At 38.0% G+C, this 20,337-nt stretch overlaps 1 protein-coding gene across 2 annotated transcripts in view; it reads right to left on the reverse strand.

Annotated features, from left to right (window-relative positions):
• BDP1 (BDP1 general transcription factor IIIB subunit) overlaps window positions 1-20,337 on the reverse strand; it is an 87,621-nt gene that overhangs the window by 17,648 nt on the left and 49,636 nt on the right. For both annotated transcript variants that reach the window (XM_087430215.1, XM_087430216.1), the window contains exons 23-32: window positions 16,139-16,340; window positions 15,718-15,881; window positions 14,287-14,671; window positions 10,805-10,927; window positions 6,275-6,311; window positions 5,702-5,794; window positions 4,409-4,634; window positions 3,176-3,333; window positions 502-652; window positions 73-253 (exon numbers count right to left, since the gene is read on the reverse strand). In XM_087430215.1, the coding sequence (XP_087286341.1) occupies window positions 73-253; window positions 502-652; window positions 3,176-3,333; window positions 4,409-4,634; window positions 5,702-5,794; window positions 6,275-6,311; window positions 10,805-10,927; window positions 14,287-14,671; window positions 15,718-15,881; window positions 16,139-16,340 (1,720 nt within the window). The remainder of the gene's footprint in view (window positions 1-72; window positions 254-501; window positions 653-3,175; window positions 3,334-4,408; window positions 4,635-5,701; window positions 5,795-6,274; window positions 6,312-10,804; window positions 10,928-14,286; window positions 14,672-15,717; window positions 15,882-16,138; window positions 16,341-20,337) is intronic.

The following is a 20,337-nucleotide window of genomic DNA, read 5'->3' on the forward strand; positions in this document are numbered from 1 at the left end:
GTAAATTATACCTTAATTTTTCAACATGGGGACACACACCCAGCCACCCTCGCTGTCCTCTCCGTCCCTTACCTGCGGCACGTGAAGTGTAAGCACACTGTCTCCATCCGAGTCCTTTCTCAGGGGCTCTTCCACAGAACTCGCACTGAGACCTCCCCCCGAGCCAAGCGTGTGGGGCCTTGGCTCGGAGGAAACAACTGCAGCAACTGACAGTATCTGACCCTCGTGAGGCCCCTCTTCTTGATCTTCATTTCTGAAAGAGAAAGTACCCATCAGAGTTTTAGAGTGTGTGTTAGTTTTGTATGTAAAACCAAGCTGACAACGGCAGAATGATGATTAGAGCTAGGTGCACCAAGATCATCTAATTTAATGGTTTTCAAAGTTTTAAAATATGTTAAATCCAACAGAACGCTTTTTTCAATCAAATTCTTATAGCTACGGCTTGTGGCTATAGTCAAAACAGAATACACGTCAAATCCCAGAACCCCTTCCCTCTTTTACCTTCCAGTTAGCTCTGCTTCTTTTGAAATACTGGCCTCTTCAATACCATGTACCCATGCCAATTTGCTCTGCTCCTTACTCTCTGCTGTTGTAACTGATCCAAGGTTTTTATCTCCTAATTCTGTTGCCTTAGAAGCATTTTTCTCAGTTTCTTAAAAAAAAAAAAAACAACACATATAAGTTATAGTCCAAAATAGTACAGCTACAACCTCCACATTAGAAACATATTCTCTCTTCAAAGACAGATCACTATATAGTGGCTCTTCCAAACTTCTCTTAATCTAAAAAGCAAGCTTATTCACATGGCAGCAGGGTGGTCCCAGCCAATGAGATTTTTGAACAGCAACACGAATGATTAATGGACCTGTACTGCACATATTGCACTCCTGGCTGCCACAGCAACTCTATCTCCACTTCACGATAACAGCACTATAATTAGAAACCCACACACCAGAGAGGCTTAGAGGTGGGTACACACGAGGCCTGGCTAGTTCCACCTTGGGGGAAGTGTTGAGGAGGGAGCTGTTCTACAGAGAACAATGTCACAAAGGGGAAGAAAATGACTTCTCTATGAAAGCCGTAACTTGAGCCTGCACACTGAGAGCTTGGGGGTACCACTCCAGCCAGAGCAAGTAACGAATTAACTAACTGAACCACGGGCATTGCTGGTCGAAAGGAAATTCCAGAAATCAGGAACCCCAAAACAGGGAAAAGATGATGCTAACTATTGAGATCTTCTACGTATGGTTTAATAGCATCTAGGCAGCCTGCTACTTGCACTTCTTGTCCTGCTCCTCCCAGTCCCCTGTGGCGTGGGCCCTTGGCAGGCAGGGAGGTGGAAAGGGAAGTGAGACCAGGACTCAACATGGACATCACAATATAGTGAGGCCACTAAAAAAATGAAATAGGGTACTACGTGACCATACAGAAAGATTTTTTCAATATATTAATTTAATCTTTAACACGAAGTGCTAACAATATAAAGAACTCTTAATAATAAAAAAAAAAAACCCCAATTTAAAAATGAGCATAGCTCTGAATAGATATTTCTCTAAAGCAGATATACAAACAAGCACATGAAAAATACTCAACATTATTAGTCATCAAGGAAACGCAAATCAAACCCACAATGAGATACCACTTCACACCTACTAGGATGGCTAGAACCAAAAAGACAAATAACAACAAGTGGGGACTGGCCTGGTGGCGTAGCAGTTAAATGCGTGCGCTCCACTTCGGCAGCCCGGGGTTCCCAGGTTCGGATGCCAGGCGTGCACCGATGCACTGCTTATCAGGCCACGCTGCAGCGGCATCCCATATAAAGTAGAGGAAGATGGGCAAGGATGTTAGCCCAGGGCCAATCTTCTTCAGAAAAAAGAGGAGGATTGGCATGGGATGTTAGCTCAGGGCCGATCTTCCTCACAAAAAAAATAAATAAATAAATAACTAGTGTCTGGGAGGATGTGGAGAAACTGAAACTCTCACAGCATGTCGGTGACTATACAAAATGTTGCAGCCACTTTTAAAACAGTCTGGCAGTTGATCAAAAGGTCAAACACAGAATTACCATATGACCCAGCAATTCCACTTGTAGGTATAAACCCAAGAGAAATGAAAACATTTCCACACAAAAACTTATACATGAACATTCTTAGCAGCATGATTTATAATAGCCAAAAGACAACAACTCAAATGCCCATCAACAAATGAATGGATAAACAAACTGGAGCATATCTATATAATGGGATATTATTCAGAAAGAAAAAGAAATGAAGTATTTGATACATAATACAACATGCATGAACCGTGAAAACACGCTAAGGGAAAGAAGCCAAACAAAAGACCACATATTATATGAGTTCAATTATAAGAAATGTCCACAATAGACAAATCTATAGAGACAGAAAGTAGATTAGAGGTTGCCTGGGGCTGGTAAGGGTCGGGGGAAATGTGGAGTGACTGCTAATGGTGACGGTTACACAACTTGGTGAATATACAAACACCATAAATGGGTGAATGGTATGGTGTATGAATTATCTCAATAAAACTGTTATTTTAAAAAGTGCTGAACAGTGTATATGATACAGTATGTATGCATATATTTTTGTTCTTTCTGAAAGGAATATACATGTATAGTATGTGTGTGTGTGTGTGTGTGTGTGTGTGTGTACATATATATATGGATGGATGTGTGTACACACTCACACCCTCATATACATGCTCATGTGTATAAAACATTTCTGGAAGTCTACAATAAAAACTGTTAGCAGCAGTTTACCCTAGAAGTGGAATTAGGGGGCTGCGAACCAAGGAAGGAGGGAAGGAGGAAAATTTTACGCCTTTTGGGCACTGTCTTATTTTTTGCCACATGCATGTATACCTTTCTAAGAAAGGTCTGCTTGAGTATTCATGCATACACACACACACACACAGAAAAGAATATATATGAAGAGAAAGTCTGATCGTGTACATAGAGCAAAATGGTAATAATTACTGAAATTAGTACATGGATTTATGAGTATTTATTTTATAGCTCATTCTACTTTTTGTTATGTTTGAAACTTTTTAACAGTAAGATAAAATAATTTTAACAACTGAATATTCCACTTGAAATGATAATGCAATTTCTTGTGTCAAAGTAATTTTGTAACTGTAAAGGAACGATAAAATTTACCTCTTTGAACGTCCACTTCTTCTGCTTTAGTTACAAACAAACTGGGAACTTCCTGATGAGCACCAAACCTATTGGTCCCTAAAATCTTAAGATCTGGTTTAGTCTCGGCAAATCTACTTCTCATTCTCAAATTATTGGTCACTTCAGAAGTTGTATTCCTAGAAAAAGACAGATGGGAAGAGAGAAATTTACCAACCGTGTAAGAATTCTCTCTCCCATTGATACATTCTATCTAGCACAGACACAGTTATGTGCCACCTTCTCAGGTACCACATTGTCTATAAGTGTTCCTTTATCTCTTGATGCTAAAATTACATGGTAGTAATGTTACTAAAAGTCTTGAGAAGGGAAGGATCTGGACAACGTTTGTCAAACAAAGACTACATTTACATAAAACTACTTCATTAAAGAGTCAAAGATACACATATTGCTCTAATTTTAATATGCAAACCATTAAACTAAAATCAAAACAGCCCATCTTACTTTATTTATTTATTTTTTTGTGAGGAAGATCAGCCCTGAGTTAACATCCATGCTAATCCTCCTCTTTTTATGCTGAGGAAGACCGGCTCTGAGCTAACATCTATTGCCAATCCTCCTCCTTTTTTTCCCCCAAAGCCCCAGTAGATAGTTGCATGTCATAGTTGCACATCTTTCTAGTTGTTGTATGTGGGACGCGGCCTCAGCATGGCCGGAGAAGCGGTGCATCGGCGTGCGCCCAGGATCCGGACCCGGGCCGCCAGTAGCAGAGCGCGTGCACTTAACCGCTAAGCCATGGGGCCGGCCTCCATCTTACTTTAAAGGGTGAGAAATTAGTACTGTCTACTTTACATTTATGTAAATATTATTCTAAGCTATTAATTAAGTTGACAGTTGGTTAAATATATTATACATTTTTTTCAATTTTTTTTTTTTGAGGAAGATTGGCCCTGTGCTAACATCTGTTGCCAATCTTCCTCTTTTTCTTTTTCCTCCCCAAAGCCCCAGTATATAGTTGTATATCACACTGTAGTTATAGCTCTTCTACGTGGGATGTCACCTCAGCACGGCTTGATGAGCGGTGAGTAGGTCCATGCCCAGGACGTGAACTGGAGAACTCCGGGCCGCCGAAGCGGAATGTGTGAACTTAACCACTATGCCACCAGGCCAGCCCCAAAATATATTAATTGAATACTATAATTTATTTTTTAGTAAAACTCAAAAGAAATAATAGCTTAATAAAGCAAAATAAACCTGGCCAACACGGCGTTTTCCTCCACTTTCTCCATTAAACCACTTTCTTCTTTAGTACTTTGTTCCTCCAATACAATCTTGTTTTCTTCTAATGATGGAGGAGATGTGCTATTGATAGGTGAAGGAAGCTGCTGACATTCACAAACAATTCTATGATCTACATTATCTGGGCTAAAAGGAAGATGGCTTTTATCCTTTGAATGAACATCAGGAAGTACACATACTCCTATCACAGAAGAAAAACAGAAAATTAAAACGGACTCAATACAAATAGATGTTCAAATAAAACAAATCCTTCAACATTCAGCAACTGTAAAATTCTATACTATTTTTAAAGTTTGCTCTTTTTGGCTCCAAATTTAAATTTATGATCTCATATTTCATGCCAGAGATTTGACCTGTTCTAAGTTTAATAATTCTTATAGACTGAAATTTTTGTGCTATTATAAGTAAAAATGAATCTTTTTGTTACTTTCAGTAACTACAGAACCTCAAATGAATTTCAAGATAGGATCACCTTCATTTACAATTTTTAAAACCTGTATTTTATGTTCTAGAGATTTGTGACAGGCTCCATGCAATGCTCTGCCACTGAGAAAGGAGCCCTACAGGGAACACACATTAGAGACTCTCCTGATAAATCAACAGTTATGGGCCTGAAAGTCTAACACCTAAAATAAAGGCAGGCCACTCATCACCAGTCAAAATAATTAACAGGAATATAATTAACATAATTATCCATTTAATGTACTTAAAGTAGACAATACTTAGATAGTAAAGACCATGGCTTCTCTATAAGGTCAGCCTAAAATATTAAAAATCTGGGTTGACATATCTTTTGGCTCAATCCAAACTAACAGAACAGTCTAAATTATCTCAATGACTACTGTTGACCCTCATCCTGATTCGACTGTCACTTAATTGTGAAGACTATCCAAAGCAGCAGCTCCTTTGCTAAAGAACATGTATCAAGTGATCACTAATCACTGAGCTCAGTTAACCAATGATGTTTATGATGATAAAGGTAGAAGAGTCACTAGATTAACTATTCCACATACACAAATTATTCCATGAATAATAAACCAAGTGGTCGAAATGGTGGCCCCTATATCTAAAGGGGCTAGTTGGATGGATCAATGCACATATTATTACCCTTTCTAGAAAAACAACAAAGTGATGCCAACTTCAAATGTAAAAGGCAGGTATTCACTTATTACTCAAGTGTGGGTACAATCTCTTAGAAGTTGGATTTTAAAGGTTTCATTTTTTGTAGGATTTATTTTTCATTCTTACCTTTACTCTGTTCTGTACTGATCTCCGACTGCAGCACTAAATCTCCCATTGTAAGTAAAGTTATGGCAGCTTCAGTGCTTCCATCGTTGGTACCTTGTGAGAAAATATAGCAACATTAAAACAGAAGAATGAATCTGGAAATTTGTTTACTTAGAAAAGATTTTTAACTCAGGTGCTTATCCTCTAGTAACAAGTTTCAGTATCCTCTGTACCACTAATCCCTTACCAGGGTAGTGTTCTGTCCAGCTTATATACTACAAATAACGAAATCATCAATTGTTGGCTGTTACTCATGGAAAATGCCTCCCTCCCATTAAACAACTTAATGCTTTCAAAGAAAATACTCACACCCGTGCAGAAGAAATAAATACTTCTTTATTAAACATTTAACTCAACTCACTTTCTAAGGTAACATTCCAAGACTCCAAGCTTCTCAAGGAGGTAACACAGTCAACAGCTGAATCTTCCTGTTCAACTCTCCTGAAAGCTGACTCATTTACTAAGAAGCACACCACTAACTCTCTGCGATTGTACTAACCAAATAGTTTTAGCAGTTTCCTTATTAACAGTTACCTGTTTCATCTGGGGTATGTTCACCTGTGGTCATTTCCTGAAAGAGAAAAAGATAAGTTAATATCTTATGTATTTTCCCAAATATATTGTTCTGTATCTCAAAACGCACTACATTTTACAGGTCTTTCTATGCTTTTGATTACAATGGAGTGGAAACTATTTTTCCCCTTAATTTATAATTATTCATAAAATTTCATAAACAAGAACAGAAACAATTTAAAAGCCAAATTCTTTTGTCTCTTGCTCCTTATTTTACCTTTTCCTTGTATTATATGCAAATTTGCAACATGCAATATGATCATAGTCAAAATTTACTTCTCCACTTTCATAATCCTTCAACTTGAATCATATCTGCCACTAGTTTTGACCAATGGAAACCAAGGTCTGAAGAATACTGCAGATTGTTTACCCTACCAAATGACTTAAAATTGAAGTGGATTTTAATAGGTTAAGAAGTTACAGGATCGATGTCCAGCATGACAGCATGAGGAGCTCCACTGACCCTGTCCCCCAGTGAAACTGGCGAAATTCATTAAAAAACAACCATTTAAGGCCTCTGGAAATGGTCCTAAGGGCATAAGATACAGAAACACCTATTCAAGAAAACTGATGAAAATTCAGTAACAAAAGCGAGAGTCTATGGTATCTGAACTAAGGCTGCTCTCTCCCCACTTCCTCCCAAGTCAGCTAGGCAGAGACTCCATCTCAGACTGCTGCAGCCAGGAACACAGACCGTTCTCCCTGCAGATCCCAGCTGGAGCACTTTTTTCCTTGGACGAGCAGGACTTCAGCCCCTGACACCACAAGAATCTGGTGTTAGATTCATAATAGACCAATGATCTTTATGAATATGGACACAAGAATCCTCAATAAAATACTAGCAAACTGAATCCAGCAACATAAAAATTATATGCCACGATCAAGCAGGATTTATCCCAGGGATGCAATTTTTGATTTAACATCCAAAATTCAATCAATGTAATACATCATATATCAATACAATAAAAAACAAAAACCACATGATCATCTCAATAGATGCAGAGAAAGCATATGACAAATTCCAACACCCTTTCATAATAAAATACTCACACAATATAGGGATAGAATGGAACTTCTTCAATTTAATAAATGGCTTCTATGAAAAAACCACAGCTAACACCAAACTTAATGGTGAAAGACTGGATGCTTTCCCCTAAGACCAGGAACGAGACAAGAATGTCCACTCTTGCCACTTTTCTTCAATACTGTACTGAAGGTTCTAGCCAGGGCAATTAGGCAAACCAAAGAAATAAAAGACACCCAGATTGTCCTAAACCCCAGTACTGTGAATGTGACCTTATGTGGAAATAGGGTCTTTCAGATACAATCAAGTTAAGATGAGGTTATGCTGGATTAGGGTTGGCCCTAACACACACACACACACACACACGGAGAACACCATGCGGCAACAGAGGCAGAGGCTAGAACTGTGCTGTCACAAGCCAAGAAAGGATAAGGACTGCCAGCAACTGCCAGGAGGAGGAGAAAGGCCTGGGATGGTTTCCCCCTTCGAGACTCCAGAAGGAACCATCACTGGCAGCACCTGGATTTTGGAACGCCATCCTCCAGAACTTGCGAGAATAACTTTCCGTAGATTTAAGCCCTCTAGCTCGTGGCACTTTGTTATAGCAGCCCTAGGAAACTAACACGGAAAGGCAGAAGTAAAACTATCGCTATTCACACACGCCGTGATCTTAAATGTAGAAAATCCTAAGGAATCACTAAAAACTATTAGAACCAATACATGAGTTCAGCACCGTTGCAGGATACAAGACCAATACACAAAAATTGACTGTATTTCTATACACTTGCAATAAACAATCCGAAAAAGGAGATTAGGAAAAGAATTCCGTTCACAAAAGCATCAAAAATAACAACATACTTGAAAATAAATTTAACAAAGGGAGTGCAAAGCTTATACTCCAAAAACTATAAAACACTGTTTAAAAGAATCAAAGAAGATCTAAATAAATGAGAAAACATCCCATGATCGTGGACTGGAAGATTCAACATTGTTAAAATGGCAATACCTCCCCCCAAACTGATCTACATATTCAATGCAATCCCAGTCAGACTTCCAGCTGACATCTTTGCAGAAACTGACAAGTTGATTTTAAAATTCATATGGAATTGCAAAGGACCCACAATAGTCAAAACCATCCTGAAAAAAGAATAAAGTAGGATGACTTACATTTCCCAATTCCAAAACTTACTATCAAGGTACAGTAATCAATCGAGCATCTCGGCACAAGGATGAATGTCTAGATCAACGGAATAGAATTGAGAGTCCAGAAATAAGCCAGGCATCTATGGCCAACTGACTTGTGACAAGGGTACAAGACTATTCAGCAGGAGAAAGAACAACCTTTTCAAATAAGTGGTGCGAAACTGGACGGTCATACGCAAAGGAACCAAGTAGGACCGTAACCCCACACCATACGCAAAAATTAAGTAAAGATGGATTAAAGACTTAAGTGTAAAACTACAGTAAAAACTATAAAACTTTTAGAAGTAAAATAGGAGTAAACCTTCAGGACTTTGGCTTTGGCAAACGATTCTTAAACATGACAACAAAAGAACGAGCAACAAAAGAAAAAAAACAGATAAATTGGTCTTCATCAAAATTAAAAACTTGTGGCTTTAAAAGGAACCATCAAGAAAATGAAAAGATAACTCATAGAATGGGAAAAAATATTTGCAAACCATATATCTGATAAGGGATTCATATCCAGAACATATAAAAAATTCTTACAATTCAATTATAAAAAGACAGACCAATAACAAAAAAATGGGCAAAGGCTCTGAATAGACATCTCTCCAAAGGTATAAAAATGGCCAATAAGCACATGAAAAGATGCTCGACATCATTAATCATTATGGAATGCAAATCAAAACCATAATAAGGTACCATTTCACACCCAATAGAATGGCTAGATCCAAAAAGTCAAATAACAAATGTTGGCAAGGATGTGAAGAAACTGGAACCCTCATGCACTGCTGCTGTGAATGTAAAATGGTGCAGCAGCTTTGGAAACAGTCTGCTAGTTTCCCAAATGATTAAACAGACTTACCATATGACCCAGCAACTACACTCCTAGGAAAGTACCCAAGAGAAATGAAAACATATGTCCATACAGAACATTGTACACAAATGTTTACAGCAGTATTATTTATAATAGCCAAAAGATGGAAACAACCTAAATGTCCGTAAATAGATGAACGGATTAACAAAATGTAGTATATCCATATGCAACATGATTTGACCACAAAAAGAAATGAAGTACTGGGGTCGGCTCGGTGGTGTAGTGATTAAGTTCACACGCTCCACTTCGGCAGCCCAGGGTTCACAGGTTCGGATCTCAGGCACAGACCTAAGCACCGCTCATCGAGTCGTGCTGTGGCGGCATCCCACGTACAAATAGAGGAAGATGGGCATGGATGCTAGCTCAGGGGCAATCTTTCTCAGCAAAAAGAGGAAGACTGGTAACAGACATTAGCTCAGAGCCAATCTTTCTCACCAAAAAAAAAAAGAAATGAAGCACTGATACACAGTACAACATCGCTGAACCCTGAAAACATTATGCTAAGTGAAAGAAGCCAGACACAAAAGACCACACTGTATGTGTCCACGTATATGAAATGTCCAGAAGAGAAAAATCTATAGAGACAGAAAGTCCACGAGGGGTTGCCTAGGCCTGGGGAGGGTTGGGAGGAAATGAGGAGCAAGTGCTAATGGGCATGGGGTTTCTCTTTGAGGCAATGAAAATGTTCTAAAATTGACAGTGATGACATTCGCACTTCTCTGCAAATATACTAAAAACCACTGAATTGTACACTTTTTTTTTAAAATAATTTTATTTATTTATTTATTTCCCCCAAAGCCCCAGTAGACAGTTGTATGTCATAGTTGCACATCCTTCTAGTTGCTGCATGTGGGACTCGGCCTCAGCATGGCCGGAGAAGCGGTGCGTCAGTGCACGCCCGGGATCTGAACCCGGGCCACCGGCAGTGGAGCGCGAGCACTTAACTGCTAAGCCACGGGGCTGGCCCTGAATTGTACACTTTAAATGTGTGAATTGTGTGGGGTATGAATTGTATCTTACCAAAGTTGTTAAAAATAGTTATAATTCCAAGTCATCACTTGCAAAAACAAGATAAATACCAACCAAATAAGAAAGAGTGAGCGCCAAACAAAACGCAACTCAACATATTTAAATAATTTATATTCAGTACAGATTTCACGAAAGTAGAAGGGTAACCTAGTCTATGAGAACATTAAGAACCATGCCCACACACAAAAATCAATGCTTTTCAAGTCAAATAAAAAACCTATGGATTTTTCACTAGTTTCCACTATTCACGCTTACAACTCTCTACATGGTAAAAATCAGCTAAGAACTGCCTGTAAACCTAAAGCTTTCAAAATAAACTCCCAGTCTTTTGAAAGTAAACAAATAATTTAAGACAAAACATACTAAAATGGATGCTTACAACAGATAATGCGTTCAAATTTCCTTCTTGTTCCATTTCCTGAGTAGTTGCATCTGTGTTTAAGAGCTGATGTTCAACAACAGCTATGCATCCGACATCTGGGACATTCACGGTTATTTCAAGCTGTCAAAATGAAAAGTTTCATTATTTCATTCTGGCATACTATACACAGCAAAACAAAACAAATGAGTAAAATAAAATGTTAAACTGAAGAAATAATCCACATTCATACATGATTAAAAAACTGAAATACAGTAATTCTTAAACTGATTGACATCAACTTGGCAAAAGTAAAATATTTAAGGTTTTTGAGGGGTCTGTGATTCTTACAAACCGTAAGCAAAATTTCCAAAGCTAATCTTCTTAGTACCCACCAGCATCTCACTTTCCATTATTCGCACTTTGTTCTTACTTTCCCATAACTTCTCTCACCCGTCTGTTAACATTTATTGAGTGCTTCCTAGAAACTCGAGGGCTACAGGTACAAGAAGACAAAGCTGAATAAGACAAATGTGGTCCCTGCCCTCAAGGGACTCACAAGCTAAGAAAAACAGACGTGTAATCAACTAACTATACACTGTTCTAAGTGCTACAATAGATGAGTTGAAAGCACTTAAAAGGATTTATCACCACCCAACCCCCACCAAGGCAACCACCCTCTCCCACAACCCCAAAACCTGTATGCTGATAGCCACAGCAACGGCCATGTAAAAAATGGGTTTGCTCACATCTACTCTTCATTTGGCAGTCTTATTGGTCAAACATCCCTATAATCTTGGGGCTAAAAGAACTAAGATTTATCTCCCAGATCCTATACAAGACAGTCTGGCTCCCACTCCCTTACTAACAGACAGATGAATGTAAAAGACTGTGTGATTCAGCAGAAACTGAGTAAAGAGTCAAGTTTAAAAATCTGCCTTCAAGATACATTTATTATAGTAACACCAGAGTGTTCTGTGTCTGTTTTCTCAGACGCAAACATTAGAGAAAAATCTTTGCTAATATCCTATAGGCTTGGGGTGAATTAAAAAGTTCAAGTGATTTGAAAAGACAAAATATTTTCTGAGGAGTTGGGACGGGGTGGAAAATGAGGATATCCTAGATAATCGAAAGTTGGTTCTTTAAGCACTATACCTTTTCAAAGCTTTATTTTTTTAACAGCTTTATTGAGATATAATTTACATTCCACACAATTCACCCATTAAAGCATATAATTCAGTGTTTTTTTGGAATATACACAGATATGTGCAACCATCAACACTCACTTTTAGAACACTTTCATCACTTCAAAAAAGAAATCGCACACCCTTTACTTACCACTCCCTTCATCCCTCATCTCCAAACCCCTAAGCAACCATTACTCTACTTTCTGTCTCTAGAGATTTCTCCTATTTTGGACATATCATATGAATGGAATCATATAATATGTGATTTTTTGGTAACTAGTTTCTTTCACTTAGCATGATGTTTTCAAGGTTCACGTTGTAGCACGTATCAATACATTAGATCCCTTTATGATTTAATAACATGCCATTGTATTTCAATGCTTTTTTAAAGGAAACATTTTCTAACGTATAAATGAATTTCCCTGATTTAGTAAGCTGGCTATAAGGAATATCATCTTTCGTTGCTCAATTCTTATCATTAACGCTATTTACGAAGGCATTCTGTATTAATTCAGGGATATATTCTGGAACCTGATTTTCACAAATTTATTCCTGACACTAGTTTTCACTAGCAATTTACCTTTCACCCAAAGAAATCTGTAAAATACAAAACATACAGCAAATGAATTCTCATGCAGTGTCAACCAGCTGTCCTTACACAAAATTAACTTTCCTTTTGTATTTATTTTCTTAGTTTCAACTAAAACTTAAGCTCACTATATTTACTTTGAACTTTCAGTTATAAGAAACAACTTCATTTTGCATCATTTTTATTTAGCTTCAACCATTCTAACTCATTAACTTTATAACATCTAGCATGTGATTATTAATAGCCAATAAAGGTGAGCTTGGATTTCCATTCATAAATGTGAATTTACAGATTCAGTAGGCCATTAATTCTCGGTTAACTTAACATACCTGAATTATTTTATGTTTCCTACTTCTTTTCTTATTATCATCACTACTATCCAGTTAACTCCTGATTCTGTTTCAAACGACTCAGAAACTATCATGAATGCTTACTACAAAACTGATTCAGATATGCTGCTCTATAAGCAAAACAAGTTACTGCAAATTAAGGCAGAAAGAAAACTTTGAAGCTATACAGATGGAATAACAGACCAACAGGCAAAGTAGTAAGGAGCTTTTATAATAAAGTAAGTTGAAGTAACAATGTTCCTCCATCTCACATCCATTAGGATGGCTACTATCCAAAAACCAGAAAATAACAAGTGTTGGTAAGGATGTGGAGAAACTGGAACCCTCGTACACTATTATTTGGGAACATAAAATGATGCAGCTGCTACGGAAAACAGTATGGCAGTTGCTCAAAAAATTAAAAATAGATGACCCGCAATTCCACTTCTAGATATATCCCCAAAAGAGTTGAAAGCAGGGATTAGAAGAGATGTTTGTACACCCTTCCCCCACCTTCATAGCAGCATTCATTGCAATAGTCAAAAGGTGGAAGCAACCAACTGTCCATTGGCAGACGAAAAGATTCAAAAAATGTGGTGTATATACACAACGGAATATTATTCGGCCTTAAAAAGGACATTCTAACATATGCTACAACATAGATGAACCTTGAAAACATTACACTAAGTGAAATAAGCCAGTCACAAAAAGAACAAATACTGTGTGATTCCACTTACATGAGGTAACCCAGAGCAGTCATAGAGACCAAAGCAAAAAGGTGGTCGCCACAGGCTGGAGGGGAGGGAGAATGGGGAATTACTGGTTAACGGATACAGAGTTCTAGTTTTGCAAGATGAAAAGCTCTGTGGATGGGTGGTGATGATGGTGCAGCACAACAACATGAATTTACTTAATGCCACTGAACTGTACACTTAAAAATGGCTAACACAGTACATTTTATGTGTATTTTACCACAATTAAAAAAACAAAAAAAAGGAATGTGTCCCTTCTACCTTCTCTACCAACCAGAGCTCAGCCTGAGCCTACACAAAAAGGTAAAAGAAAACATCTACCAAAATTAAAAAAAGAATTAATCAGAAAGTAGATTAAGCAGCCTCCAGATACAAGTGAAATCAGATTTCTGTCCTTACTCTTACGCTGATCACTTTGTGCTGGGCCTGGGCGGTAGGGGCTGAGTAATCGCAGATCATTCAAGCCGACTTCTACTGATGCCTTAGGCTGGCTATCCACCAGGCCCCCAACAAATTACATCTGGTAGAGGTTGTTCAGAGAATGAACTTTCTCAAATCCTAACAATCACTAAGAGAAGAAATAATAATCCACTAAAGGAAAAAAACAAGTGAAATAAAGTTCCAGGGATTCAAACAAAAAAAATACCTCTTCCATGGTTTCCTCGATCTGAGCAGAGACAGGCTCGGGAGACCTGAGACCCACAGGGACAAACACTGGAGCTTTGTTGACTTCCTCCGGAGCGAGATGACAGCTTTCTTCCTCATAGTCACACTCAAAGTCTTCGGCGTCATCTTCGTCTTCCTCCTGGGAAGCCCGAAGAGTCACCAGCGTGGCCCTGGAAGCTCTAGGTACCTTCCTAGAGGTCTTACTCCGAGTTCGTTTTGATCCGCGCCCTTTGGTGACATTTGGTTTGATCTTCCGACGCATTCTCCTTTCACTACGGCCTTTCTCACACTCAGAGGCAGAAGAGACAGCTGTTCTTTGATCCAGAGCAATCTTAGAGTACTCTGACTCTCTTAACAGTGGACAGCTGGATGTTTAATCAAAATAACAATACCGTCATTACACGCACAAGGATAATTTTAATGGAAACCACACTTTTAGAGTGAAATCCCAGTTCAAGCCATTAAAATGAAAACTCCCACTACCCACTCTGTCAAAAACTTACACTGTGAACAGAAGAAAGGAATTTACTGTTACTACTACTTAGTTTCTCATTCAGAGTTAATTCTTAGTTATCTACCTACAAATTTTTCATAGTAAGTTTTTAATTCTGGGCCATTTTTCCCATTGCTATTTAAGTGGCAAAAAAATGCAAGACTGGAAATCATCTGAACGAGGGATAAAGATACTGGGCTGATAAACACAGAATATGGGATCAAAAAGTGATGCTGGTTTATCCTGCTGGGTGAACAGATTAGGTCAAAACAGGGAAGGTGGAAGATTCATCAGAACAACGTTGTTTTTTAGAACTTAGGTTCCCTTCCACTTTCCTTGAAAACTGTGGAAGAAGGGTACCCTTCACTTGTGTCTGTGACTCCACTCGATTCAGCACCCTAATTATTTAGGTAACACATACTACTCGTTGGTCAGGCTTCTGCTCATGTCTAATATACTTGACACCCAGAAATTTTAAATGTAGGAAATAAAAATCTTCCTAAGAAGATCAGAAAAAAGTAAATTTTAGTAAATAAAAATCAAAAGTGGGAAAGAAACAGACCTGTCAATAAAAAACAATCTATACTTCTGTTAACAAACCATCTTTCTACTCTATCAGTAAGGTAGGACATCCATAAAGAATGTTATTTTTATTTCTTTTCTTGTGATGAGAATTTTTTTTTATTGTGAAATTTTTGCTATACATTATTGTTTGTCAGTCACCACATAAATGCATCCTTCACCCCTTGTGCCCACCCCCACGCCCTTGCCCCTGGTAACCACCAAAAAGTTTTCTGTGTCCGTGTGTTGGTTTATCTTCCACATGTGACTGAAATCATGCAGTGTTTGTCTTTCTCCTTCTGGCTTATTTTGCTTTATTTTTATTTCTTACTCTGAGAGTATTTGTTAAAACTTTACCTTGTTAGTTTACTGAGATGCTGCTCTTCAACAATTGAAGATATAGAATTCTCCCCAACATTTCTTGATGATTGAGCATCTTTTTTGGCCAAACTAGCCTCTCTGGAACCTACACAATCTTTTCTTGCTGAAACCTCCAGAGATGTCAGAAACTCAGCTTTTTCCTTAAATTTAAGAAGAAACAGCTAATATTACCATGGAAACAATCTCTATGGTAATTTAGTTTGGCAGTTGTGCCTAAAGCTCTAGGCTTACACACACACAGAAGTGACTGGTTACTAAATTTTTATAATATTAGAAAGTCACTCAATTTTCATGAAAATAGTTACAGTACAAAAGGCAAAACTATTCTTTTAATGCTCTCCTTCATGATCCTGACAAAATAGAGCCCACTGATAAAAATTATTTTTTTCAGACTTACTTTCTGAAGGAGCTGGGGGTCAGAGTCTCCCTGCTGCAGCAGATTATCTTCCAGTTTCTTGGCCTTGCTCTGATCTGCTCCATCTCTTTCTATACCTGGTGCTTCTTTCCCACCATGTGCTCTTCCCAAATTTGGCTTAGCCTTTTGGAATTGCCTTCTTATCAATTGTGCTGGACTAGGAACACACGTTTTATGTTCATGTCTAGAATGAAGTACAAATCATGCTGAAGAACCAAAATCAGAATTCCTTGTTGATGTAACAAGGAATTTAACAAGCTGTTAAATCAATTTTGGGCATAAACCAATTCTATGTTCAAAGGACTATACATAAACTGGCTATAAAACCAAGTATGTAAAATAAAACCACACATGCTGACATGAAAGGAAGAACATAAAAGCTTTTATAACTTCCATTTTCTGTATAGCCTGCGGAGTAGTTTTACGACAATATTCATCTTTTTTTACCTTCATTCATTGATCTGGTGTGTGGTATGTGGTTTCATGCTACTTTAAGTAATTTTCAGAGAAATAACTAGATCCAAATAAAAAAAATGCCAGTATTTGAAGATGGCTTTCATAATGGCACTTTAAACAAATGCCTTCAACTAGCTCTGAAGCATGAACAAATATACAAAGGTTACAACAACCCTGGTCCTTCTGGTTCATGAGCAGGTTTGAAAGCTTGAGACTGTTCTCCCACCACATGCCTATCAATTCACAGAAAAGGGTTTACTCACAGCCAGTGTCATAAATATCTCAATGTAACCCATTTCTATCGGCCAAGTCAGAGACAGACAAGGTCTTAACATTCGATAGAGTAGCCAGCTCCCAAGACAACCTGAACAGCTCTCTTAAGGTTTCCGGGGAAATATTTAATAACTGGCAAAGATCTGGATTCTGAATTAGGAAGTTTAAAACTAATATAAACCTTGATATTTATAGAGAATAACAGGGTATGAAAGTACCTATCGTGAGTTCTCTGAAAGATCTAGATTAATGACTAATCTTACCTAATATTTCTAATAAATTACCTGGAAGAGAAAGTAGTTAGTGCCATTCAAATGTTCCAACCCTGCAAAGCTCTTATGGCAGTGAAACACCAAGGAGGTTCTAATAAGGTTATGATGCTGGTGAACACATGCCAGTATAGGCTAACAATTGGGAAAACAAATTACATTTAACTTAAGTATAACCTATGTACAATCAAGTATGATTCTACAAAGGTATTTAAGAATAAAATATATACATAAGCCAAACGTGCTAGTGAGGCCAAAAAGGATAAGAAAATGCTAGACATAAGAATAAGCTAACTTGGGGCCGGCCCTGTGGCTTGGTGGTTAAGTGCGCGCGCTGCAATGCTGGTGGCCCGGGTTCGGATCCCGGGTGCGCATCGAGGCACCACTTCTCCGTCCATCCTGAGGCCGAGTCCCACATACAGCAACTAGAAGGATGTGCAGCTATGACATACAACTATCTGCTGGGGCTTTGGGGGGAAAAAATAAAATAAATAAAATCTTTAAAAAAAAAAAAAAAAAAAGAATAAGCTAACGAAAACTATACAGAATATACACTCTGAAGAAAGTTATCAGTTACAATACAACTAAAAGCTGGAATAAACTTCGTGAACAGAAAAAGTTAAAAAAGGGGAGTTGGGGGTGAGGTATGGATTTCCATACAGGAAAATTACAAGTTAGATCTCTCTCATTAAAAAATGAAAAGGCAGGGGCCGGCCCAGTGGCATAGTGGTTAAGTTCACGTGCTTTGCTTTGGTGGCCCGAGGTTCGCAGGTTCGAATCCTGGCGCACCACTCATCAGGCCATGCTGTGGCAGCATCCCATATACAAAATAGAAGAAGATTGGCACAGATGTTAGCTCAGGGCTAATCTTCCTCAACAAAAAGAGGAAGACTGACAATGGATGTTAGCTGAGGGCCAATCTTCCTCACCAAAAAATAAAAGCAAAGGCTGAGCATAAAATCTCTTGAAACATGTAAAGTTTCTTTCAGGAAGCTCTACCTATATAACTATAGGAATTTGCTAGTCTCAAAGTCATAAATCTTGAAAACTTAATTTTAAAAACTAAACTGTCAATGTTACTTTGAGCAAACCATTTAAATCTTCTAGGTCTATTTAGTCAACTATGAATGAGAGCATTAGGAGACACTGCCCTCAAAGGTCACTAGTCTTTAAGGCTCACTTAGAGTAAAAAGCAAAATCCCGCCAATGGTCCTACATAATCCGCCTTTCTCCCGCTCAGCCTCACCTTTCCCACATCTACTCCTCTTCCTCCACCGGTTTCACACTGGCCCTTCTGCTGTCCTCAGACAGGCCAGGCGTGCTCTTGCCTGCCGTAATTATTGATTGCTGTTCCCTCTTCCCCCTGACATCCTCTTGACTTGCTCCTTCGCTTCTTTTAGGTCTTCTCTCCAGTGGTCCCCATGCAATGAAGCACTCTCTGACCACCGCAAATCAAAAAGTAAATTCCCCAGTCATGATACTCCTTACTGCCCCACTGGCTTTATTTTTCTCTACTTATTTATTCAACTTATTTCTTTTGTTTATAATCTGTTCCCCCAATTAGAATAGACTCTCCACAAGGACAGGATTGTTTGTTCATTCCATATTGTCCTGTATTGTCAGCACCTAGAACAATGCCTGGCACATAGGAAACGCTAAAATGTTTGTTGACTGAATTAATGTATAAGGTTCTGTTAGACCAAGAGGGATTAAATTATACATGGACAATAAATTCATAAGTAGTAATTAGGAAAAGCCAGGGACGTGAAGCTGTTCATCTTTAATGTCTGGGGATTAACATCTCAGAAAGTGTTCTCTGGAATCATGTTTTGAGATAAATTACTCAGTGTCATCAATTATCAATCTAATCCAATTTAGCATTTGTAATACAAATGTATTTATTTTGTTTTGTTTTTTAATTTTATTTATTTTTTTTTTCCCCAAAGCCCCAGTAGATAGTTGTATGTCATAGCTGCACATCCTTCTAGTTGCTGTACGCGGGACACAGCCTCAGCATGGCCAGAGAAGCGGTGCGTCAGTGCGCACCCGGGATCCAAACCCGGGCCACCAGCAGCGGAGCGCACGCACTTAACCACTAAGCCACGGGGCCGGCCCAACAAATGTATCTGTAACGCATTCTAGTGAAAAATATTTCTAAGCAGTACATAAATATCCAGTTTAAAGAAACGAAGAAACTGCTTAGTAAGGGAACTTGAAATTAATGTAAATACCGGCCTTAGTCTTAAAAAAAATATGAAAAGGCTTTTCAAGACACATACACACACAAAAAGGAAAACAAAAAAAAAATGAAATTCACACTAAAACAATAAAAGCTTCATATAGGAAACCTGCCTAAATAAAAGCAAACCGTTTCAAGTCATCCAGAACCAACAGGAGCACTTGTTCGGACAGATGACGTAATATGCCCCATTCCACTTCTACAGCCTCACAGGAGGTGAAAAAACGGCACAGTGACATCTCTGCTGCATTTCCCAAAAACCAAGCTAATTCTACATAATTAAAGGAAGCTGTAAGGTTCAAAGTAAATTGATAAATGCTGAAGACACCCTAGAGGAAAATTAATTAATACTTTACTAAAACATGTCCTAGTACAAAGATAGTATAGCAAATAATAGAGGGACCATGGAGAACATCCAGAAACAGAAAGGTGTGTTTATTTTCCTTATGTATTAAAAAAGAAGAAACTAACACAGCCTAATTTAATAAGAAAGCAGATTGCAAGTAACAAATAAAAGTGGTAGGTCTGAAGTATCTTCACCCTTCTAGCATCTCGCATTTAAAACATACCATTCTTACCATTCGGCTTGGGACACAGCTCTAAATATAGCATAAAGTAAGTACCTCATTAGCACTTCTTATCTATGAATTCTAGTCCGTAGGTTATAAATTCCTAAAGATAAAAGGACTTAAGAACTTCTGTCTACCATACAAGTTTAGTTTTAAAATAAAAAAATGGGGATGCTTGCCAAACTTTTCAGAGAAATTACGAATAAGAGAACATTGTCATGCAATTCTCATAGTATTTAAGAAGATTTAAAATAGTCTAGTTTCATAATTATTACTTTATCTTTTCATAAAATTTTCTAGACGTAAAGTTATATAAAATAATTATGCAAACAGCCAACCTTTATCTTTGTAAAGTGTCATGCTTTTCTGGTTAAA

The sequence above is a fragment of the Ceratotherium simum genome, chromosome 4 (genome assembly GCF_057802395.1).
Source record: "Ceratotherium simum simum isolate JZ-2026a chromosome 4, ASM5780239v1, whole genome shotgun sequence".
In the NCBI taxonomy this organism is placed as follows: domain Eukaryota; kingdom Metazoa; phylum Chordata; class Mammalia; order Perissodactyla; family Rhinocerotidae; genus Ceratotherium; species Ceratotherium simum.